This window comes from Lutra lutra, chromosome 1 (genome assembly GCF_902655055.1).
Source record: "Lutra lutra chromosome 1, mLutLut1.2, whole genome shotgun sequence".
Classification (NCBI taxonomy): domain Eukaryota; kingdom Metazoa; phylum Chordata; class Mammalia; order Carnivora; family Mustelidae; genus Lutra; species Lutra lutra.
In genome coordinates, this window is record NC_062278.1 from 73326544 (window position 1) to 73352720 (window position 26177).

The following is a 26177-nucleotide window of genomic DNA, read 5'->3' on the forward strand; positions in this document are numbered from 1 at the left end:
AAGGGGGCGCCTGGGTGGCTCAGTGGGTTAAGCCGCTGCCTTCGGCTCAGGTCATGATCTCGGAGTCCTGGGATCGAGCCCCGCATCGGGCTCTCTGCTCAGCAGGGAGCCTGCTTCCTCCTCTCTCTTTGCCTGCCTCTCTGCCTGCTTGTGATCTCTCCGTCAAAAAAAAAAAAAAACATTTCATATCATTTCAGGAAGACTGGGACAAGAGGGAAGATAAAAAATGCTATTGACTGCCTTGATCCAATTTCTGAGAACAAAGCACGAGATTAAAATAGTTATTATAGGTTGCCACAGATGTGAACCACAACTGAAAAGAACGAGGATCTAGCAGATGTCTTTCTTCTTAGGTATACAAGGGGCATTATGCTGGCTTGCACTGTTTTTTTATAACCAGAGTCTGCTCTGATTGGCTGACATCCATGACATACCAGTTGCTACATATTTAGAATACCATCCTTGAAGTATAGTAATGTAATTCAGAAATAATAACATGTCTCTTCAACAAAGTTGATGGGCTATAGGAATTTACTTTGAGTATTAAGTGCCACCAAAGAAGAGAAAAGAGATAGAACCCAACTTCCTTATTTCCTAAGTCCATCATCCAGTAATCATAATCTTGATCATCACTATCTCCTCAGTGCTTGGAACATTGCATGGCCCATAGTAGGGACTTGAAAAACACCACTGAATACATAAAATACAATGGAATATTACTCAGCTATCAGAAAGGTTGAACACCCACCATTTGCATCGATATGGATGGAACTGGAGGGTATTATGCTAAATGAAATAAGGAGAGAAAGGCAATTATCATATGGTTTCACTCATATGTGGAACATAAGGAATAGCGTGGAGGACCACAGGGGAACAGACGAAAAACTGAACAGGAAGAAATCAGAGAGCCATGAGAGACTCTTGACTCTGGGAAACAAACTGAGGGTTACAGAAGGGAGGGAAGTGGAGGGATGGAGTGACTGGATGATGGGTATTAAGGAGGGGACACGTCGTGATGAGCACTGGGTGTTACACAGAGCTAATGAATCGGTAAACACTACATCAAAAACCAATATGTACTATATGCTGGCTAACTAAACATAATAAAAAAAATTATCCCCCTAATAAATGTGATCTGAAGAGTAAATAAATAAATAAATAAATACATCACTGAATCAATATGTATTGAATGAATGCTTTGTCTCGATTTCTTCACTTGTAAAAGAAATTAGATCAATCCCTAGTCATTATCAGACTGAAGATATTACAATTCAATTCATAGTTCAATAAGTAGAATTATAATATTGTTATAATATTAGTAAATATACCAATCAAAATGAAAAAAATCATAGCCTATTACATCTAGATATTCTTTTAGGATACTCCCATTATACATTCTCTTCTAAAGATAAATCACCAGTAATGAAGAGACCAACAGAAACTTATTTTAAATTATTTTATTTTTCATAATTTTCTAACACATAGTGTTAGAAAAATGAATTTTGGCACCATGACTTAGAACTTTTTTTCAAGTTTAATCTTTAAATTAAAAACAGTAGCTACAATAAGTATATTTAAATCTCACTCAGAGAAATGGTGAAAAGCAAGTCACAAATTTTTTGTGCTGGGGAATTTTTTAAAAATGGGATTAAGAAAAGGTAACAAAAAGAGTAGGAAGGATAAAAGGAGACTATGCTGGAAAGACAAAAAGGTAAATAACCTTCTCTAAAAAAAGAATAATGAGGGAGACAAGGGGCAAAGAGAAGAAGAAAGGCTCATCAACTTTATTTTCTTGATATAAAATTCAAGTACTTAACAAAGTTTTTAACAAACTATAAAATGCTACTAGTAATCTCGTGAAATTTTCTTTTTCCTCATTATTTTCTAGAATTAAAATCAAAAGCCTGTTTTGACTTAAGGACACTTGGCGATCTTAAGTTCATATTTGATATACTTTGCAAAACGGAAAGGCTTGAAAACTTTCCTAAATCTAATACCTACTCAATATAATCCACCTTGGAAAATTAATCTGAAGGAATATAGGGTTTGATTTTTAATACAAATGTAACAAAAAAAATCTAACAATCTAAATAATGTTTTCAACTGGCTCTAAACCTCAGTTGTATTCTGTACCAAGTTTCTTGAAGAAAAACGTTGTGTAATATTTACTGCTCTTTGTATTCCTTCAGTAACTACTGTAAAAGGTATCTGTATAGGTCATCAAAAAAGTACTTACACAATTAGTTGCATACAAATTCAGTTATAACTCCAGTTTTCCAATGTTTCAAAAATTGCCAATTTTCACTTATATTCATTTTGTTCATATGTTAATAAATAAAATCCTTCCCATGCTTTTTTAATAATAAAATACTATGTCTCTTGTCACTTGTACATTTATAGCTGAGTATTTTATCAACTGAAACACAAATCCAGAAAACTGTCGTTATTCTCAGAGACAGTAAGGCATAGAAATAAATATTTGTTTTTGCTTTTTCTTTCTTTTCTTCTTCAATCTATGTTTTAAGGCTCAGAGCAGACATTAAGAAATATCAAACAATTTTTTACAAAAAAGTTTTTCAAATGTTTGGCCCAAAGTGAAGTTGTTCTGTTGAAGTTATTTAAATATTCCTCTCATCTTCTCAAGCACAACTTCAAAGACATGTTCGTCCATTCCAAAAGAAAATTCAATTCAATGAAAAGCAAATAACTTAGGGGTCTATAAATGACACTGCAATGTATCTTGTTCCATTTTTAACAGGAAGTCCTTCATGCAAATGTGTGAGTCTCCCTGGATGCATGAAACTCCAGCCTTTTCTGGGTGATTCAATAGAGCAATTGTACCTTAGAAATTTGCATCCGCCTCCCTAAAAGAGATGGAACAAATAAATGTATCAGCTTATTATGTTTAATTTTTAATCTTTGGGAAAATTCAAATTATGCCATCTAACCGGAATCAAAAAAAAAAAAATAATAAGGCAAAGGCCTTCTCGTGAACGTAAATTTATGATTTCAAAATGTAAAAAATCAAAGCTATAATTACCTGAAAATCTTCTCCCACGTTATTGAGTGCAATGTTGATGGTAAATGTAGAAGCGTCATGATGAGGGCGAAGAGAGCGCTGTCTTTCAGGGGAGTATTTTACTACAAAATTCAATAGTGCAAACCCCTAAGAAAGCAAAGTAAACCAATGGATTTGTTTATCAATAAAAATATAAAATAGCACATTTGTGTAAAAACGAGTAGGAGGTAGACGGGGGCAATGGGAAGATAACTACCTTTGTATAATAACCTGCAAAGACCTTCAGTGTAACGGGCGCAATGAACTCCCGGATAAAATGAAGCCATACATTCTCCAGATCAATTTGTTTCATGTGGATATCATCGGTTGGGACATTTTCATAACCACCAGATATACGGCTATCCTAGAAACATCATTAATAATGTCATAAAGTGTGGTCCACATGCAATTCACATTTATATTACCTTGGATTTTTTTTTCAACCACGAGATCATAATAGACAATAAAAATAACAGTTGTTCAATTATGGTGTACCATCTGCTTTAATTGCAAAACTATCAAAATGATATATATAACATGTTATATAACATGGCGTTGCAAATGTATCAATGATGAAGCAAAGTTGGGCAGAGTCAGTAGACTCCTTTTTTACTTAATATATATGGGCGGTCTGACTATAAAGTAAATAAAACATATTTCCAAAGCCCTCCCATGCCTCCTAAAAAATTAGTTTTTTACAGTAACCCTTCAGGCAGTCTTAGCTACTTGACCGACAAAGATTCTGCTTGTCTGCCTTTGAATCCCCTACCACTGAAAACAAGCTTTCCCTGCTATGTTCCCCACTTCAATTTTATGATACCCAAAGTCCATCCATGATTGCTTTCTATTATCCTACAACCTGCTGACTTCAAGTTCTTCCTCATACTTTGAACTTCTGTCTCTCTAGTCAGTTGACTAGCTAGAGTATGAAGTTGAGCAGAGGCAGTAATATTCCAGAGTATTCCCCTAGAATTCCTTGGTATTGTTAAGGAACAGGCGTCTGTGGATACTCTGAGGAAAAGAAACACACTGAAACAAAAACAGCAATACTTCCTGCCAAGCCTTTGACACTGAATATAAATGCAAAACTGAATTACAACGATGGCATTCAAACAGATTTTTTCTACCAATGTTTACACACCCACAAAAAGCTTTGGCAGTCAACCAGATAAACTTTGTCTCGGTACTTCCACTATAGCTCACTGTGAAAATGGAGAGAATAGGAAGTGGCCCTAGAGAAGACCAATACTACACAATAGACATAAATTACCTTAACCATTCCAGCCTAGAAACACTGACCTTTAGAAACCATCCAGTGTAATTACATACATAAAGGACAACCTGAGGCCAGACAGATTAAATGCTATCAGAGTTCTCCTGCCAGCCTTGTCAGCCTTGCATTTAGGTCTAAGAGTCAGAGATACATCACAAAAGAGATATATCCCCTCTAAACTGTCTAAATACATTTACCCCTGCGTCTATCCCACATACACATTATAGTTCTTTGTGTGAAATTACCACTTACATGATGTTTCCCACCAGACCACTGGCCATAATGCTCCATTTCTTCCACCAATTCGTCACAGGCTTTTTCAGAAAAGATGGGAAACCAAAAGACATCGGGACAAGGCTATAAAACAAGGCATCACCATGAAGAGAATAATAGTTTTTGTCTCTTAAGTAATAAGTGGCATTTCAAAAGTAACAGGACGGAATATTCAATATTCATCTCACTTAGATACCTTTTTAAGAGGTTTGGCCAATATTACTGACATTACTGTTACAAATAATAGTAGCTTTTCTTTAATGCTAAGACTTTTTTCTTTTTTTGCATTTTACATCTGTAAAATCAAGACAGATCTTAGTCTCAGATTTGACCAGGCAGCCACTGATACAGCTGTCACGCTACAGTCTGCCTTACCTTGTGTGTACGCGTACATCTGTGTGTGTGCACGTATACACACCCACGTACCTGGTGTTGCACTTGAGTTGACTTGCCCTTTGAAATGTTTTCTAAATACTTTATACTACAATTTGCCATTGAAATGAAAGTTATTTTGTATACAAGGCTCTACGACATGTGATAACATTATATCTTAATAAGCCTAAATTAGCTCTTCCAATATGTATAAAATAAAAAAATTTCTAAATGACTAGACAATGTTGTGTCCTAGTTTAATTGGCAGTATTCTTATTCTTTCCCACAGTACACAAAATAACAGCATCTCAGAATCAGAGATGCCGGGCGCCTGGGTGGCTCAGTGGGTTAAGCCGCTGCCTTCGGCTCAGGTCATGATCTCAGGGTCCTGGGATCGAGTCCTGCATCGGGCTCTTTGCTCAGCAGGGAGCTTGCTTCCCTCTCTCCCTCTCTGCCTGCCTCTTTGTCTACTTGTGATCTCTCTCTGTCAAATAAATAAATAAAATCTTTAAAAAAAAAAAAGAATCAGAGATGCCTTACATTCTCTGAAGTACGCTATTTGCAACAGTTTGGAACATTTAGAGTTCTTTTTTTTTTTTTTTAAATATCTTTGAAAAAAGACTCCTGAAGTTCAATTTCTTTCAAAGATAAACTTAATGAATGAGGCCTACACTAGAGATTTGCCAAGGGTTCCTTATTTTCTGTGGTTTGAGAAAGATACAACATTTGGAAGCATCCCCAAAAAGGGCAAGATCTTAAAATTACTGTTCAATTCCACGTTCTACGTTTTTACAACTACATGTCCCTTAAGGCTATAACATTGGTAATTAAGCGACATGATTTTTACCTAGAAGATGGTTTCTGTACTTTCACAACATCCTCTGCTAAAGCCATACTGCATTAATATTGTTCCCTTCTGGAAACAAGGCAAAAGTGCCTTACACAGCTTAGTAATTATTAATACAAACCTGTTCAACTATATTTTCGGTGAAAATCTTTGAATAATCACGGTTTATATACTTCTCCTTCCAGTCCTATCAAAAAAAATTAATTGCACAGATTAAAGCAAATACCTTTTTATAAGTAATAGAAAATCCAAAGATCATGCATTTTAAATTTAGCATTTAAAATGGCTACGTGTACTAGACAAAAAAGGAATTTTCAGAAATCACAGTTTGTTTTTTAAACATCGTCTGAGTCTGCATATGCTCACATCATTCTATAAAAATCAAATTTTTATTTATGAAGTTATACCTCAAGATTTTAAAACCTGAGTAATCGGGGCACCTGGGTGGCTCAGTGGGTTAAGCCTCTGCCTTCGGCTCAGGTCAGGATCTCAGGGTCCTGGGATCAAGCCCCGCATCAGGCTCTCTGCTCAGCAGGGAGTCTGCTTCCCTCTCTCTCTCTCTGCCTACTTGTGATCTCTCTGTCAAATAAATAAATAAAATCTTAAAAAAAAATAAAAAAAATAAAACCTGAGTAATCTTACAGCAATTAGACTTATATACTGTATTTTATGCATATACACAGGGATAGGTAAATATGTGCTTAAAAGTTAATGATAACAAAATCCTATCAACAAATACTAGTAAAATTAGCAAATTAATAAACTAAAGTCTTACTTATATGTACTTTAGTAGTGAATTACTCTAAAATAATTTTGATTTTAAAAATTATTTCAAAATTTTCTCTTCACTTCAGTTTTTAATATGTAACAAAGAATGATCATGCATTACTAACATTTTCATTTCTTTTAATTACTGAAATTAAGGTATAGAACCATACATTGAGAAATAGCTTCTCTTCATGCTAACTTAGGAACCTGATTCTTCTCTTTGATACATGACACCTGAACCACATACTAAGATATCTCTCTCAATTTTTGTCAACATCAGCTAAGGAATCCTTTTCCTTGGTCAAGTGTTTTATTTAAAAACCACATATTTAGAGGGTATATATGAAAATATAGAGTGATTTAGTATCCAGAAAGATCTCTTCTTAAATGTATTTAGACATGTTTAACAAACTTTTAATTTTCTCTTTACCAAGTACAGACAAGGGAGCCAGGAGGGAAGAACTGAGGTATAGACTCAAAATAATTCCAAACAAAATATGTTGCAGAAAATGTCTCTGAAATACATCTTTTGAGGTCAGATTTCAGAGAGGCCCTGATAATTTATACACCATTCTTAGTTTTGTACATCTTTGCCTATATGTAGCTCAGATATTTTTGATATGAAAGAACCAAAGTTATCTTCTAATTCTTTAGTACATTTCATTTATACATAGTATGTAATTATAAGAATCAAATTATTGCATTATGTCATTAATCCCTTTAATAGTGGTTATTTTCTGATTCCAAAATATGGTGGGAAATTAGAAAAAAACAGTGATTCATAACATTTCAGAATCTTTAAGTATTTTTTTCCTATGCATCATTATTGATTTTTTTGGAGTAGAAGGAAAAAACCCCCTAAGATCTTACAGTAAGGCATTAACTTCTCATTTTAGGCTACCTTTCAAGTATCATTAAACAAACTGTGACTTTACTCATTGCTTAGAAATTCTGATAATAGGACAATAGTCAAATAGTTTGCTATGGGACATCCCTCAGGAGGCATTAACCATCAGGCTAATTTACCAAAACAAAACAAAGCCATGGAAAGAAAAGCAGTTCCTACTTACTTCTGATGTTTTCCTTTCATATTCTCCAAAGATATGAATTCTGACACAAATGTCTATAATTCAGGATATAATTTGGGACATTTTTTCAGGAACTAATACTACCCAAGAAATAATTCTATTCCTCAAAATAACCAAGAGACTCAGTGCCAAAAGTAAAATATGTAATTCCATCCTCACCATTTTAAAAAGCCTTTTTTTAATTACACTCCTATGAAAGATTAAGATATATAGCTAAGATGAAATGAAAAAACTTTTAAAATACAAAAATGTCAAAAGACATTCTTTTTCTATTGAAGAGTGTCTTCAGAGACCACTAAATTTACTATACTTGGATGTCAACTACTCCTACAAAATAAAAGACAATTCTGACCAGGTGGCTAGAGTCTTTGCAATTTAAAATTTTTACTATGGAAAAGGGGAAAACCATGAACAGTAGCATTACAGAGATGATTACTAAAGAGTATTTTCACTTGAATAAATGTTCCAAATTGACAAAAATAGGCTCCCATAAAACAAAACAAAAAAAAGGAGTGAATTCTTGTACGATTCAAATCTTTTTTTTTTTTAAAGATTTTATTTTTTTATTTATTTGACAGACAAAGATCACAAGTAGGCAGAGAGGCAGGCAGGCAGAGAGAGAAGGAGGGAAGCAGGCTCTCCGCCGAGCAGAGAGCCTGATGTGGGGCTCGATCCCAGGGCCCCGGGATCATGACCCGAGCCGAAGGCAGAGGCCTCAACCCACTGAGCCACCCAGGCGCCCCACGATTCAAATCTTTAAGATACGAAATAATTTTAGAGTTAGAAGGTAATAATTTCTTGAACCTCAGACTTTTGATATATGCTGAATCCCCTTACTCTGCAATCTTCTCTGGCTGTCTTTGGCATACATTCACGAACTTGTTATTAAAAAATAAATAAAATGATGAAATAAAATGTATGTTCCCATACTAACTTCTTGAATTCTCTTCTTGAAAATCAAAACATAATATTGTCATATGTGAGCTACTTGTAAACAGTTTTTCTGAAATTATAATGAAAAATTTTATAATGCTTTTGAATATATAAAACAGAAGTATTGAGAAAAACCATAGAAACTGATAATTCTTTTACTCACACCTAATATACGTCTTAATTTAAAAAAAAAAAATATTGGGGGGTGCCTGGGTGGCTCAGTGGGTTAAGCATCTGCCTTCAGCTCAGGTCATGATCTCAGGGTCCTAAAATGGAGCCCCGCATCGGGCTCTCTGTTGAGTGGGGAGCCTGCTTCTCCCTCTCTCTCTCTGCCTGCCTCTCTGTCTACTTGTGATCTCTCTCTGTTAAATAAACAAATAAAATATTAAAAAAAAATTCTTGGGAAAGACCAAAGAATAAATTATTACAAAAAGTTTAAAAAAAAGAAGAAAAAAAAGAAAAATTTTTAAAAAATTTAAAATTCTTGGTCAAGAAATATAATTGCATCTTTTAAAGAATAATATAATAATATTTTAAATTATTTTATTTTTAAAAGGCACAATTAATTATATTTCTTAAGCTGCTTTTTAAACTTTAAACCTTAATCTTTAAAGCCTCTTTCCACATTTTCATATTATTAACCCAACTGATTTATATCCATTTAGAGTTATAGGAAAAGAAGAAATGAGTGAAGTTGAGTATGAAATACTTACCACAGGATTTTCAAAAATCTGCCAGAGGTCATTGTTATAATGGGAAGTATTGTAATTAGCAGTTGATAAAAGTCTTCCAAATTCATGTCTATTAGAAATGTACATAAATACACCCTATGTGCCAAAGAATAACAGTATTAACAATCTTACAGGAAAACACAAGAAAATAAACTTAACCATAGGAAAAATATAAATGAGATATTAATTTCAACTTTCATCTCTCATTCCTGAACATGCATTCTTATTTTTCATATAAAACATGCATGATTTAAAATAAAAGAAATAACATTTTTATTAATTATGGATTCAGACACCACATAAAGCTAATTGATAGCACTGACACTCAACTGAAAAAAAGAAGAGGAAGAATGACTGTTTTTGTCCCTTTCTCATTGATCCTAGATGTAGACATCGGGGGAAAAAAATCCTGTTTGAAAGCAGAAATATTTTTGAGACACCAAAGTGCAATGAATTGTACCTCTTTTGGCTTCTTTCCCTTTCAAAGAAAATGTCATATTTTTAAACAAGAATTCAAATGTCAGTATTATTTCATCAGACTATGTAATTCTTTTTATTGTCCTTACGTTTAAAAACTGAACGTAGAAATTACTTATTCATTAAAGGCAGCTAAAGAAAACCAGTCTCATTCCCTTGCCCCAGACCAAATAAATGTGGCAAACACCACTATGGTAAGTTTGTTTCTTTTTGTACCTGTTTTAATGATAAAAGGGTTAGTTATTAATAAAATATAAAAATAATGAAGAGTACCACAATCTCATTGTAGTCAAGATGTACTTTATACTTACTCCTATGTTTTCTCCCCCTTAAAAAAAAAAAAAAAAAAAACTAGAAAAACTAGTAAAAGGGATTTGGGTTTAACTTTCTCATTCGTCAACCACAAAATATGAATTGGCCCAAAGAACTAAGAGTTGAATATCACAATTATGATACCCCAACACACAAAACATACACACACATATACAAATTAAGAACCAATGAATACCAACATTTTACTGGGCTAAATGGAAAGAAGACTCTTAAAGAAACTTTACTGGTAGGCAATATATCATATCTAGTATTAATTAAATAAACAAAAACAAATAAAAATAAATAAAAATAACACCTTTGGGGGGCTGAGCATTTGGAATGTTTCCGGAGTAGGGGAGTCTTTTTCCCTTTGTAAAGTCTAAAATGAAGAGAAGCATTGGGTAAGTTGACCTGCACACCCACACTCTCTCAGGTAATCTTACATTAGCAGCCCTTGATCAAAAGCTGACATTCTGAAATGTCCTTCATAGACAACATGCATAACAGGCAAAGCTTATAGCGCACACAAAGAAACAACTCCAGCCCCTCCCCCCTTTTTTGGTCAAACATAAATCCAAGCTCATTCCTTAGTAGAATTGTCATTAGACACAAAATTAAGACAAAGGAAAAAATGTGTAAGAGAGGCCATTCCAGGATGCGCTGTTGAGTCAAATTAGCAGAACATGAGCACAAATTACAATCACAAGTACTAAAGATACTCGATATAACAATGCACATAGGTTTGTGGGAAAAACAAATATACTCAAACAATACATGCCTTATTAAACTGGAAAGAAATATTTGCCAACTTCTCTGATTTTTCCCCAAATCACATCTGCTTATATAAATTTGAGTAAAATAACCCAATCACTTCTAAAATAAAAAATTATAGAAACTTGTTTTAAAACATTTACACATTTTGAAAAACAGATTATTTTCTATAATCACTGGAGTTTTAAAATGAAAGTACATTTGTAGAATAGCAATGTATCATTACTTTTCACACAGATGAAATATACTACATATCCCAGTCCCTCTCTCAGTTCAGTGGTAAAGAACTGCCTTGAAGAGTGTGCAGTTTATAATAATAAAGAGAACTGACATTGATTTCAGAACAAAATCTGTTCTTCTTAAATGTGTAAATGATTATTTCACCCTAGGTCAGTTTTCCACTATAAAATTTCAAAAGGAAGTGAAGATGAATTCCTAAAAATGCAAACTGATTTAATGGGCACCTGGGTGGCTCAGCTGGTTAAAAATGCCAACTGATTTGTAACAAATCCATGTTTATGACTGAAATCTTTCTGTTGCTTATGAATTAGCCTAAGCACAGAACCTAATATTTTCCAAGCTATTTCTATAGGTAAATGTTCACAAATTATCTCCATAACTGCTCCCAATTTTTCAATATGGAACCAAAAAAATTGGCAAGTACTTACAAATTAGAAAGAAAAGGGGCATCAAAACACAATGACACATCAACTGGTAAAGGAAGCCATTTTATAAGAACATTCATGCAAGCCATCATTGTATACCCTACCATTTCTCTAGCATTTCGGCACAGAGCCATATCAGGATCCAATTTATCACGAACAAAATAGTTTCTTTCATTCATCTCTGATCGAAGAGTCTTTCCCTTAATTAAGTACACATTAGCCATGTATGGGACATTCCATATCCCTCTGAAAGTAAAGACAAGACATTCCAAAATACCACAAATAAAAAATATTTAAAGTTTTATTTTTATGTTCTCAAAACAAATGCCTTGTATGTTTTAAATTTTGTATATATAAAGCATTGAATCAAATTACATGCAAATGCAAACACATGTAATGATATGTAACATATACACACATAGATGACATTACTTGCTATATACCACACAATAAATCACTATCTCCCTACATAAACTTCATTTTAGGGTTATCTGTTTAGCATTTTGGCTATAATCTTTCACTTCATTTGTATGAGTATAATATTCTGTTATACAGAAAGAGCTTCCATTTAGGATCAAGCAGTTTGACAGCAAAAATAATCACATACAATCTGTGGTGTGCTAGAACTAGCTCACACTGACTCCCCAGAGCACTTAGCTATGCTCAATGACTTCATCTTGGAAGCTTGAAATCAGTTATGGCAGAAGCATTTACGCTACAGAAATGGGCAAACACTACAAATCAGGGCAACCCTCAACCCCGAGATCCAGTTGTTAGACTCTTACCAGCACACCACTGAGTAGAGCCTAAACTTCTCCTAAAATATATTCTTTTGAAATTCACTAAACCATCTCAAATTTCTTGAGAAAGAGAAGATATGAAGAAATAGAGCTAGAAGTACCTGAGGGGTGGGAGATACTTTATTTTGTCCTTCATTCTTCCCCACATTTGTCTTTTTACTCTAAACATGACTCATTTCCTAAGAATAGTGAGTAGGTTTCACCGAAAGGCATATAGGCCCGCTGCTTTTAGAGAACAGAAAGGAAAGATTTTGACCAAGGAAATGTAGTTAGATATTAAAAGGAATATGATTTCCTTTTGTTTTGCTAGATGAACCTCAAGGGAAATAGCCATAAAAGATACACAATGTATCATCTGAACTCAGAAATTTGTCACTGGCAGAGTATGCAGTATCTCAGTTTTGAAGAAACACACACAGACACGCATACCAGTGTGCATACATGTCATAAGATGTCATTCCTTCATGTAGCTTTTGGACATGAAGTGCATTTTTGTATTAACTACATCAAAAACTTCTCCCATATTCTTTTCCTTATACTTTAAACAACAGTGACAGGAGACTGTACAAAAATATCACCAGTGCCTAAAGCAACTTAAAGGAAACATTAATTCTATATTCTACTTCTGTAAACCCTTACTTATTTTGGTTATACCCACAGACAATACCAGGCATTTTGTCTACACAAATCATCCCAGAGACAATCAAATATTTTGAAACAACAGAGTATGATCTGAACTGTGTTTTCTCAGCTATCATGCTTCTTTTTTTTTTTTTTAAAGATTTTATTTATTTATTTGACAGAGAGAAATCACAAGTAGGCAGAGAGGCAGGCAGAGAGAGAGGAGGAAGCAGGCTCCCCGCCGAGCAGAAAGCCCGATGCGGGGCTCGAACCCAGGACCTGGGATCATGACCTGAGCCGAAGGCAGCGGCTTAACCCACTGAGCCACCCAGGCGCCCCTCAGCTATCATGCTTCTTAATTGCAGCTAAAAAAAGCTTTTATCGTATTATTCAAATCTACTATTACTATTTTCACAACTAAAACATCTTTTTAATACTCAAATATTCATCAAAAAGTATGTGGGGTTTTTATTCTAAATTTAGAGGCACATATCTTTAGTCATGAAAGAATGTTTTCCTTTTTTAATTGGGCTGATATATCTGAGAAATTAGGCAAAGCCTTTAACATCTCAGTCACTCTGGTTCATCATCTATATGAAGAAAAAGGACAACATTCCCCTTTATTACTACCTTAGCAAAAAAAAAAAATCTCAATTCTGATTATTTTTTAGTCTAAAACATATCAACTGTTGTCTCTGAAATAAATATCAATCACGTATACACTTGGTAGCAAGTATATTCTTTCAAACTCTAGAAATGGAAATCAGATATTGGTGAAGAAATTGATCTTTAAAGCAGAATATTAGCTATGTTACATAGAAAACTCTCGGAGTAGGAAATGTTAGAAGGTAAATCGTTGCTTTTGGTATTGATTTTGTTTGTTCACTTGTAATGATTTTTTTAAATTTTTTAAAATTTTATGTCTTTATTTGAAGGGAGAGAGACAGCAAGAGAGGGAATACAAGCAGGGGGAGTGGGAGAGGGAGAAGCAGGCTTCCTGCTGAACAGGGACCCATCCCCCCTTCCACCCATGCGGGGCTTGATCCCAGGCTCCTGGGATCATGAACTGAGCCAAGGCAGAGGCTTAAGGACTGAGCAACCGGGTGGGGGTGGGAGGGTGGGGTGGGGTGGCTTTTCACTTGTAAATTTTAAAAGCCATCAAAACAACTGTCATCCTGGCTTCATCCTGCCAATAGATAAGCTAAATGAAATTCCTTTTCTAAACTTTTAATTAAATAATATTAGTCTTCTGACACCGTCTCATGGCTACTCCCACCTACCATGCAGTATCTCTTAGTATTTTCCACAACATTTAAGTTTGTTCCTGTGAAGATTTAGAACTTCAATGACAGATTTTTGTAATATTATTTTACACTAGTATTTCAGGATCCCAAGTGGTCTCCAGGTTTTCAGATTTCCACTAATCATGAAGAAAAGAGGAAAAAAAACTCAGGTAATGTGAACAAGACCACATTTAGAGATTATGGCACTTTACATTAAAAGACTGACCAAGTAACTTACACTCTATTCCCTTGAACAATATCCACATAATCTTCAGATCGAGCATAGTATCCATCAGGACTCAAGGCTCCCCAGAAGTTGGACCACAGCTTTCCATGACGAGTTACGAGAGGAGCAATGATCTTTCTAAAGACAGCGTGAAAAGAAAAACAAATCCAAGTAATTATTTATTCTTAAATTACCACAGAATTTTGTTTTGGGCTTAGTACGATACATGCAACACTAAAGTTCATTTAATACCTATGTAATGAGTTCAAAAAAAAGTAAAATAAATTTTTTTTAAGATTTTTTTTTTTAATTTATTTGACAGAGAGAGATCACAAGTAGACAGAGAGGCAGGCAGAGAAAGAGAGAGAGAGAGAGAGAGAGAGAGAGAGGGGGAAGCAGGCTCCCTGCTGAGCAGAGAGCCCGATGCGGGACTCGATCCCAGTACCCTGAGATCATGACCTGAGCCGAAGGCAGCAGCTTAACCCACTGAGCCACCCAGGCGCCCAAAAAAAAGTAAAATAAAAGAGAAACAGGAATTTCCACTTTTTCTTAAATAAGCACACTGCTGATTTTCAGTGATGTTTCTTAAGAGTAACAAGAAAGGCAAAGTAATTGAAAATGGTAATGAAAGCATAAAAATGACTTTTAAAAGTACTTATATCCAACTAAGTCAAATTACCTTAATTATTTAATTATTTTAAGCATTTCAGAAATTATACAAAATGAAATAAAATATTTTCATTGTCTTTGAGAAGACATAACAATCCCTCGTGCATTGAAGTACCAATAGATATTTGTTGAATAAAAAAATGAATAACGATGAGCTGAGATATTTGTAAATAGGCCAGTTTTCCTAAAGTTAAGTCCTGAATTACTTTAAAGTATGTTTCCTTTTTTTTTTTTTTAAACCTTTAAAATGGGTTGTGCTAGTCCTGGCAATACTGGACATTCTTCTGGCCCTTCAACTACTTAAAAAAAACAAAATAGAGGGTAATTGCCATAGCACCCTGTCTGACTACCTACCAGTTCCTTTGAGACAAGCACATGTTACAAATTCAAAATATGTCAGATTTTTTTCTTAGGCAAATCTGATTTATAATGTGTCAACACTTTCCAAATGAGGTAATTCTGAGATTCTTCTAGAATTACTTTAAAAACGAAGTGAATTATAGTGGTGCAATTTTTAAGAAAAGCTCACCCAACTCTTCCATGAGGAAGTTTATGAACCAGGTATTTGCCACAAAAAAACCTATACTCCAGTCCTGTGAGCACCAGGGGTGCTTTTTCCCTTACCTACAGAAAAGTGAAACATAGTTTGTAAATACCTATCATTCAAAATAGTGATTTTCGTTATTTTTCCTGGTTCCTACTAAAAGGAAATGTTAACCAGAAACATTTAAATGTTGTTTTGTTTAGAATATCTATAATATTAGAAATGATAATATAAATTAGAATTTACATATTATGTTAATTTAAGGAATAATTCAATAGTGATAACTGATAAGATCAAATATATACTAGAAAAACAAATCTTGTAATTTATAATCCCAGCTGCCTTCCAAAGAAGGTTGGGCAAAGAAATGGAACTCAAAATCCATCTTAAGTGTGCCTCAACGTTTTGTTTTGTTGTTTTTTTTTTTCAAAATATTCTATATTTATTTAACAGAGAGATACACAGCGAGAGAAAGAACAAAAGTAGGGGGAGTGGGAGAGGGAGAAGCAGGCTTCCCACAGAGCAGGGAGCCTGCTCCATCCCAGGACCCTGGGATCACCACCCAAGCCAAAGGCAGACGCTTACCAACTGAGCCACCACCCAGGCACCCCTCAACGTTTTGAGTGCTGAAATACAGTAAAGCCCCTCATCCATGGTGTCACTTTCCAAGGTTTCTATTACCCAGGGCCAACCATGGTCCAAAAGCAGATGACTTCTGATGAATCCTCAGATCAACAGTAGCTTAATACTAAGTCACACTGCCTGTGTCATTCACCTCCCTTTATCTCCTCACACTGGCATTTTATCATCTCACATCATCAAAAGAAGCATGAGTACAGAACAAAAGGATATTTTGAGAGAGATCGCATCCACATAACTTTTATTACAGTATCTTGTTATAACTGTTCTATTTTTATTATTGCTGTTAATCTCTTATGTGAGCAATTTATAAATTAAACTTTATTGCAGGTCTGTACGTATAGGAAAAAAACATAGTATATATAGAGTTTGGAATTATCTGTGGTTTCCGGCATCCACTGGAGGTCTTGAAACGTATTCCCTGTCGGTTAAGGGGGAACTACTTTATCAGAATAGCAGTGGGGGATGATGAATTACACTACATTACTGAAGGAGTAAAATCTGGAGTAAGGCAGTGAATAGGGGAGATGGGAAAAGAGAGCTGATGAAATGCTGGAAAGCTACATGACCTAAGATGCAATCCATCCCTAGTTCCTCTAACCTTCAGTCAAGTCTGCTAAATCTCACAAATTTTTGTTGTATGCAAATTCTTTACGAAGACTATATGCTTGGATACAGAAGCAAGAACCATAAGTATCATATGAACCTAAACATTTGATCAGTAACAGAAATTTATGGAATTGGAAAAATATCCTAAGTTTTATTGGCCTTTCAAGGGCAATGGCCCCGGAAGGCAGTTGAGTTACTTATGAAGGAATTTTTTTTTTTACAAGGTTTAAAACATTAGATTAACATTAAAGGGATATATATGTGTTAAATACATAATATGAATTCATTAAAAGTTCACTGTAAGAATAAGTACCTGCAAAAGTGTCATATAATAAAAACATATAAGTATTATCTAAAAAATGTACATTCCAGGGATGCCTGGGTGGCTCAGTCAGCTAAGTGACTGCCTTTGGCTCAGTTCATGATCCCAGGATCCTAGGATTGAGTCCCGCATGGGCTCCTTGCTCAGCAGGGAGCCTGCTTCTTCCACTGCCTGCTCTGCCTGCTGCTCCCTCTGCTTGTGCTCTCTCTCTCTCTCTCTCTGACAAATAAATAAATAAAATCTTTAAAAATAAAAAAAATAAAAATTGTACATTCCATAATATTGAATTTAAATCAAATTAAGAAGCAATTAACAGTGCAAATTCAAGAAAATATTACTGAATTCCGCTAGGTTTTAAGAGTCACAAATTGCAACTCAATCCCATATCTCTAAGGTAGGCTGTTCTTCCTTACTTAAGGATCAAAGCATTATTTATATGTTTTGAAAAATTGCTTGCAATTTATAGATATACAGTGGGGCTGTATATACAGATTAATACTAAGCGGTCTTAGATTTTGAAGGAATAACTGAATTCTCAAACTGGCAAATCATGACATATAGAGGAGGAGATTAGTACAGCATAACAGATTTCTCATATATTTTAGTCAGCAAAATAAAAACAGTAATTCTAACATTTCACTGCTAATCATACTATTTGCTAAGAGAAATAATTGCATTAATATATGTAAACATACTTAAAAACAATACCTGGCATTTAGTAAGCGCTCATTAAAGGTGGGCTATTAGTAGGAGGATTAATGACTACTAGTAGCAATAGGTGTAATATAATAAATAATGATTAATATCATGATAAGCTGATATAGATGATTTTTTCACACTTCAATTTCATTAAATAAAAACAGTCACTGCCGAGTAATAATTACTAGTTCAGTACTAAATAAAATCACGGATCTCTGAAATTTCTTTCAAATTCTAAGAACTTAGATCTCTGTTTGCAGTAACTTTTTAGGTCATAAGTTTTATGAAATTCTACTTCAAAAATATGTACAGATAATTTAAAAATTCCAAATTTACAGATATATCATGATTTCACATTACTTTTAACAGAAAAATAGGTCAAATATAATTGATAAACATTGCATTTGTGGTTGTAACTAATATTAAATACTTCTAATTTTCATTAGGTTGTTTTCTATTTAACTTCTTTAAAAGAAAACTAATCAGAATTTTAAGTTTGTAATGCACAGAAAATAACTTCATGTGATTTCCCTTAATTCACTAAACACAGGTATGTAAGCATAGTGTGTCCACATAGACACAGAAAATGATTATCATTTTAAAAATAAATTGACAATGAATCTTATGCAGTACCTGTTTTGTTCAATCAAAATTTTTAAGGTCCTTGGATTTGTCAAAACAACATCTGCATCCATACTAAAATAATAATCACAATTTTCATCCTGACGGCAAAAATCCCTAACATTGAAAAAGAAATAAGAATTAGATAAAACAAATAGTTGCTAGTTGAAAAATGTCAACATAAAGCTTATATATAAAATAAAGTTTCTCTACCGTATTCTTCTAATCAAAATAGTAAGACAGTCTCCAAAGGGATAAATATTGTCTTAGATTTCAAAATGGTCAGTTTATCAACATAGATATTCATATGGAGATCAACACTAAAAATTTTAGGTCAAGTATAATACATTTTCAAGCTACTAAAAAGTTTAAGGCATAAAAGACCCAGTCAGAATGGCAATTTAGAAGTTAGTACTTAGACCTCTCTAAAAGGGAAACATAGTTTATCTCAATATATTTATCAACAACTTTTTTTCACAAATCAAAATGTTTTTTGCACACATACACATACACACAGTGCAAAATCTCGCTTATTCAACAACTCAGTTTTAAGTGAAACTTGGAGATACAAATGTATTATTGCTGATAACTGATACCTAGATATTTAGATATACAAATACCTCGGAGATACAAATGTGTATTATCAATACTTTTTAAACTTGATTTGCATGGAATTCTTTCTAAGAAATTTACTCCCCTGCTTCTTATCAGGGGTCATGGATTATGATATATGTTTTTCTTGGTAGAGTCTGTAGCATTATCATCAGGAACAAGAAGGAAAGAACAACTTTTGGTATACAGGATGCTTCCAAGTATGAATGGTTTCTACATTTGGGGCTCTCACCTTTTGAGCTCCACTCCCTCACTGCTAATCCTAGTGATTTTCCACCATTGTCAGTATGCATCCCTATTCCACATTTGTTTCTACACAACTGTCATATAAGTCAGCAGAGAGGAAACTTTGCTAAAACTTTGTGCAAAGAAATAGAGAAAATTTTTTTAAAGTTTTGTAATTATGTATGATGATAGATGGTAACTAAACTTATTTTGGTGATCATTTTTCAAAATGTATACAAATATTGAATTATTATGTTGTACATCTAAAGCTAATATATGTGAATTATACCTCAATTAAATACATAAATAAAAGAAAAATAAAATAGCCAAAATTATTTTGGAATAAAAACTGAAGGAATTATACTACATGATTTCAAGATTAATATAAATCCCTGGTAATAAAGTGTGGCATCGATCTAAGATCAACAGAAGACAGTTGAGAGTTCACAATCACTCATAAATATTCAGTAAATTGATTTTTGACCAAAGCCAGGTCAATTAAATAGGAAAAGAAAGCCTTAAAATAAAAAGGAGTGTTGAAACTACTGGAATTCCTTTTGCAAAGAATAAAATTTGATTCCTACTTCACTCCAAACACAAAAATATATTCAGGATGAATCGTAGATTGAAACATCTTAAACATAAATGCTAGAACAATAAAGCTTTTAAAATTCCAAAGGATGTTTTCATGACATTGGAATAAAAAATATTTCTTAAATAGAAAATAAACCCAAAAAGCACAAAGCATAAAAAAAAAAAGAGAGAGAAATGGAATTTTATTGAAATTCAAATTTCTTCTCCTCAAAAGACATGGTTAAAAAAGTAAAAAATCAAGCCACAGAATGGAGCAAATATTCACAAAATATCATACACCCCTTGTATACAGATTATATAATGAACTCCTACAAATAAACAACAAAAAAGACAAACCAATGTAAACAAAAATGCACAAAAGACTTCAACAGATACTCCACAAATGAATACATACAAATAGCCAATTAATACACAAATAGGGAATTCGTTGTCAGGGAATTAAATTAGAATCACAGTAAGATATTTTTGTTACCCAATAGAGTAGCTAAAATGAAAAAGATGGACAACATAACTGTTGACAAATGTGAAGCTGCCAGTGGTCTGAACTACCTTGCTGTCAGGAGTGTACAATGGTATAATGGTTTGGAGGACTATTTAGCAGTTTCTTATAAAGTTAAACATACATTTACTCTAACCCTCCATCCTAGTTAGTCTACTCCGGGGTATTTTTCTAAAATATATTGAAGCAAAATATGTACACACATACACATGGACATACACTTCTAATAAGGAGTCTTCATTAGCAATCTTATTCAAGTGGCTCCAAACTGGACATGATCTAATTCTATCAATCAGTAAGTATAAAATCATTTGTGGTATATTCATATGACAGTCTTAGTGATGAAAAGAATGAATTGCTGATAACTGTATTGACATGAGTGAATGAGAATACATTGTACTGAGCCAAAGAAGCCAGACACAACAGAGTATATTTTAAAAACTTAGAGAAAATAAGTTCCAAATGTGGATCCAGGGTATTCTCCAATGAATAAATTATGGAACCTTTAGTTTTGTCTTTCTGAGGCCTGTTTTCCTGCCTATATCTTTATTCTCACACGAGGAACTACCCATCACTCTGTACCGTAAGCTTCCACAACACATGAGAACATCTGAAGAGAAGTCACATGACTTATTCACCTTTTTCTCAGCAGCTCGTAACTCACTGCTGGCATATTCAATTAACATTCACTGAAAAATGATTGTTTTATTATAACCAGAATTTTACTAGTGATCTGGCTAAACAAAGAACCTAAAACTTTCTTTGGAGGGTTATAGTTTTATCTAGATTAGTAGGTGGCTAGAAAATAGGAATACCCTTCACACCCCATAATCTGAAACACACATTTTCACCACACATAATCTTCAGAGAGTAAACATTTAAATCACTGCTACCACAACCACATTATGATTTGTCTAAGTATTTTTTTTAATATCTTATTTTAAGTAATCTCTGCTCCCAATGTGAGGCTCAAACTCATGACCCAGAGATCAAGAGTCATATGCTCTTCTGACTGAGCCAGCCAGGTACCCCTGTTGGAGTATGTTTTTAAATCTTGATCTGCAGTTCAATTAATAGTTTGATTAAATATGTTGACTCTTAGCCATATCTATCTTTCTCTCTATATATATATACGTATATCTATATGTATTATGTATGTAATTTCCATTGCCTTTTACAAGTAAATACACACAAATGTAGATATAGTGTAACAGTAGAGGTGTGCTCATGAGCATACACAAGTACATACGCATGCACACATACACACACACACACAGAGTTGACATACTCAAGTTCAGGATACTAATTTTGAAGAAAAGTTGTTTTTCTTCACATTTCTTTAGTAGCAATTACTTAATTTAAATTGATTAAAACATACATTCCCATGTTTCTGGCTTCAGCTTGACTTAGATTTTCTTCTGGTCCTACTATTTTTATAGTATTGATTTCACGTTTAGCTTTATCAAAAAATACTTTGATGTCCTTTTCATGATAAACTTCCTGTAATATATTTTAAAAATGGAAAATTAGTGTGAAAATGACAATAGAATGACTGAAATATTCAGAAGTATTCATATGTAGGTTTGGCATCATATTCAAAGTCATGAATTCCACAATTAACATATTCCCTCAATTACAGATGAAATAACCTATATCAAACACATTATATTTAAATGTCACCTAAATATCACATGAAGAATCTAAAATAGGTATACATCAATATCTTATAAATAGAAGATACACAAGATTTTTTCTAACATCTACTCCTGGACACGTACTTGAAGAAATATTTAAATCCTGAGTGCTACAAAATGTTTCTGCTTGAAGGAAAAATGGCTTGTAGACTGAGAATTTCAGACATGTGCTTTAAAACATCCAATATCCAAAAAAAAAGTCTATTAAACCTAATAGATATTAATCTAAGTTATAAATATAATATTTTATAAAATAAGTATTATAACACTCTCTGAACCAGAGAGAAAAATGGTCATATATAAAATTGTATTTTTACAAAAAGTAGGTAAAGTTTAACAAAACTTCGTTGATAAGGAAATATAATAGGAAATCATGAACATAAAACTCATCAAATTAGTATGATTCAACTGTGCTAAAATTTAGATAAGATTATGTGAGCATTTCAGAGCTTTTTGTGTATTGTTTCACTAAGTTATTTGAAAGATTTTCACAGTTTGTTAAAACTACTTATAGCATAAAAGCTGCACAGAGTTAATTTTATATATAAAAAAAAGAGAAGACAAAATCCCCTCTCATCACAAGGTCCTATGAAAGGAGGAGGACATAAATATAATGACACAATATATAAAAACAAAACATTTCAATGTAAATAAGTATGACACATTTTATGAAGCAAATGCTAAATGATTCACCTTTTAAACAAATTTTAGCTGGTCTTCTGCAAATTTAAAATATTCTCTGGAAAAGGCAAATGATAAGCTGACATGTACATTAGGAAGAAAGAACAACGTTAAACAAAAAGCATTGGGCAAAACAGAGAAAATGCATACTTCATAGTTATTGTAATTTTCTAGAAGATGTTAAGTGTCAATTGTTTTAACTGGAAAGAGACAAGTAAATGGGAAAATATTGAGGAAAAATGTCTTTAAGTTTAGATTATATGTGGGAGGTTTGGGGGAGGTTCTGATTATTTTTGGAGGAAATGACAGTATCAAAATCCTTTGGGGAAGAGAATGCCATTGTGTGATTAATCAAAACAATACAATATCTGGAAGCTATTTTCAGTTCTGATGTCACAGTATTAACTTAAACTGCAAACAATTTCATGACCAGTTCCATCAAAGGTCCTAGAACTAACCCAAAGGCAAAGGAATATGAGGACCTTTGGCATTTCTTCACTTATATATTAAGCTGAGCCATATGAAAGTAGCTGATATTCCACTATTTGGGTCTACAAAATTGGGTTTCATGGAACTCACTCCAATATTGTGATACTAGTTTCCAGACTCTAAAGTCCTTAGGTCCTAAAAAACCGGGAAGTAATTACCCCTCAAATTCTCCACTGTATTTTTAGCTCAATGGGTTATTTTATACATAAATAAATAATAGCAAATAGTTCCAAAGAAGATCAAAAACAATTTTCACATAAAATATTCATTTCTCAAATACTTACTTTGTTATGAATAAAGAGTTTAAGTGCGTCTTTTGGGTAATCCAGTGTCAACAATATGTCCAGAAATCGAGGTAGGAAAGGGGTTGGTTGTTCGATAAAAACTCCTATTGTTACATTTGGATGGACCTTTGTTTTATGGCAAACATAAAAGCAAATTATTACTAGTGTGGATGTACTCTAAATACTATTTAAGTCTTAATCAATACAACATAAAATATATTAGGAATATGAGTTCAACAAAATCTGCTAAATTTAATTGTCCCGTGGCAATTGTCTAACACTTAGAATACATTCCTATGGCCCCCATCAAAGTGATTTACCCAATCATATCTTGACATTATGACTTAAGTTTGAGGAGGAAACTCACTATCATATTTATTACATAAAAGTAATAAAGGAAATTGCCTACTCTACCATTCAATGCTTCCTTTATGATAGTTTTTAAAGAAATGTCCTTCAGATCTGAATCTACTTATCATCTTCATCTAAGAATCAGAATGCTAATTGTGTTTCCCTTTTGGTTTCTATGGCTTGGAAATTCAGCATTTAATTTGTAGCTCAGATAAAGCAATCATGGAGGTCTTGAGCCTTTATCTCTATCTTTAAATATTTCCTTTAATCTCCTTTATGGATAGTACTTTATTTTGCTTCATTATTATATATAAGAAAACTATTTTCTTTCACTAACATAGTTTATCTTGTTTAATCTATTTCTATAGATTTTTAAGAATTCTTCTTGGTTATGTTTTAGAGGATAGTTTATCTTTCATTCATTGCAATGAGAACTCTTGAAGTAGTTATTATTATTTGTTCATCCTTATGATGAGCAACACAACAAGGAGTAAAACGTTCCTGGCTTAAAAAATTTACAAATGGTTGGGAAAGACAGAAACGTAAGTAAATGACCATGTAATAGTGTTATTATCAAAACTATATGAAAGATTTTGTTATAATGCCTTTTTAAAACATGTCTTAAAGCCTGAATTTAAAGATTAAAGATTTTTAGAAGTATCATGTATGTTTGTACTGAATTAGGTACCTCCTCTCCCATCTTTTCATGATGGATGCCTCATATATTTCTGTTACCTGGATCATAACTTAATATTTGTTTGCACTGAAGAACACCTTATATACTATCGTACTTCTTTATTGATTTATTCACTCACCCAAATATTTATTACTGAATAAAAGAATACAAACAACTAAAGACAAAATATCTACCCTCTAAGAGTTCTCAGTTTAAGAGGGGAAATAAGTAAAAAGAAGATTACAACTCTCCCTTATTAAATGAAATAATACATTTCATAATAACTTTGGAGTTACTTATTATTCCAAATTTCCACATGAGGAAAATGGGATTTACAGAAATTAAGCAACTCAGAATACATAATTAGTAGGTAAAGATCAGGGTTTCAATGTGTTACCTTTTCATTATCCATCTAAGTTTGTTTTATATATTAATGATAATACAACAGTTAACATATATTGAAGGCTTAGCACTTCATATGTATATATAATTCATACATATAAAATATTATTTATATAATATTTCTTTATATAGAAAGAAACTTGCCTATGGCCCACATCTAAGAATATGGTAGAGCTGAGATCTTAACTACCCACATAATTTTAATTTTTATATCCCTACTGCATAATAACTAAAATTTTTTTAAATTTAAGTAAATATATTTTAATTTAAGTAAATATTTTTCTATCTTTGCACAAGAAAGTTTATGTAAAAGAAGACCAAACAGATAAAAAGCATTAACCCTCCCTCCAAAGGACAACGCTACTTTCTGCAAAAAAGATCAGGATGGATTTTTAAACATCATGGTGCTGCTTCATTCAAAAATATTCTGGCACTCTTTCCAGATAGGAAATATTCAGTTTGTTATTTGAGAGACCAGCCAAAAAGTCTTATTTTTAAGAAAAGTAAGGCTCTATTCAGAAGTTCCTAAATGTGCACAAGTTACTTTTTGTCCTCCTTTCAGACAGTGATAAGCATAGAAACTAATTCAGGAACTTCAGTTCTTTCCAGTGAGAGTATTTTATATTCGCATGGATCCAGGAGTTACCAAGACCATATAACCGGGAATTTTATTTTTGCTTATATTGGTTCTACCTATCTGGCATGTGGTAGAAACGCAATAAACCTATGATGAATGAAGGAAAGAATCAGTCTTAATGACAAAATCATCCCTAGAATCCAGCTGTTCATACACACAATAAATCTTCCAAGTAACGAGCAATCTCTTGGAAGAAAAATGTTACTATAAGATATCCTAAAACTGCTCTGGTTGATGACAGAAGAAGGATGCATCAAAATGTTCTACAGGTAAATATTATTTCTAATTGCTCCTTTACCCTCAAGGTATAAAAGATAAACTACAACTATAATTGCCTATGAAACATACAGCACCGTGCCTGGCATATAGTATGTACCTGCAGTGGTCAAGAATACAGGGTCTAGAGCCTGACTGCCTACATTCAAATCCCAC

The 26177-nt window shown here is 33.2% G+C and overlaps 1 protein-coding gene across 2 annotated transcripts in view; it reads right to left on the reverse strand.

Annotated features, from left to right (window-relative positions):
• Positions 1-1639: 1639 nt before the first annotated feature.
• The window catches only part of PLOD2 (procollagen-lysine,2-oxoglutarate 5-dioxygenase 2), a 95654-nt gene continuing 71116 nt past the window's right edge, over positions 1640-26177 (reverse strand). Inside the window, exons 9-20 of one of the 2 annotated variants that reach the window (XM_047727144.1) lie at positions 23680-23805; positions 21910-22031; positions 18614-18718; positions 14511-14636; positions 11673-11814; positions 10449-10511; positions 9326-9439; positions 5945-6010; positions 4584-4688; positions 3276-3422; positions 3041-3166; positions 1640-2864 (exon numbers count right to left, since the gene is read on the reverse strand). In XM_047727144.1, the coding sequence (XP_047583100.1) occupies positions 2709-2864; positions 3041-3166; positions 3276-3422; positions 4584-4688; positions 5945-6010; positions 9326-9439; positions 10449-10511; positions 11673-11814; positions 14511-14636; positions 18614-18718; positions 21910-22031; positions 23680-23805 (1398 nt within the window). In that variant the 3' untranslated portion in view covers positions 1640-2708. The remainder of the gene's footprint in view (positions 2865-3040; positions 3167-3275; positions 3423-4583; positions 4689-5944; positions 6011-9325; positions 9440-10448; positions 10512-11672; positions 11815-14510; positions 14637-18613; positions 18719-21909; positions 22032-23679; positions 23806-26177) is intronic. The other variant, XM_047727152.1, reaches the window with a different exon arrangement.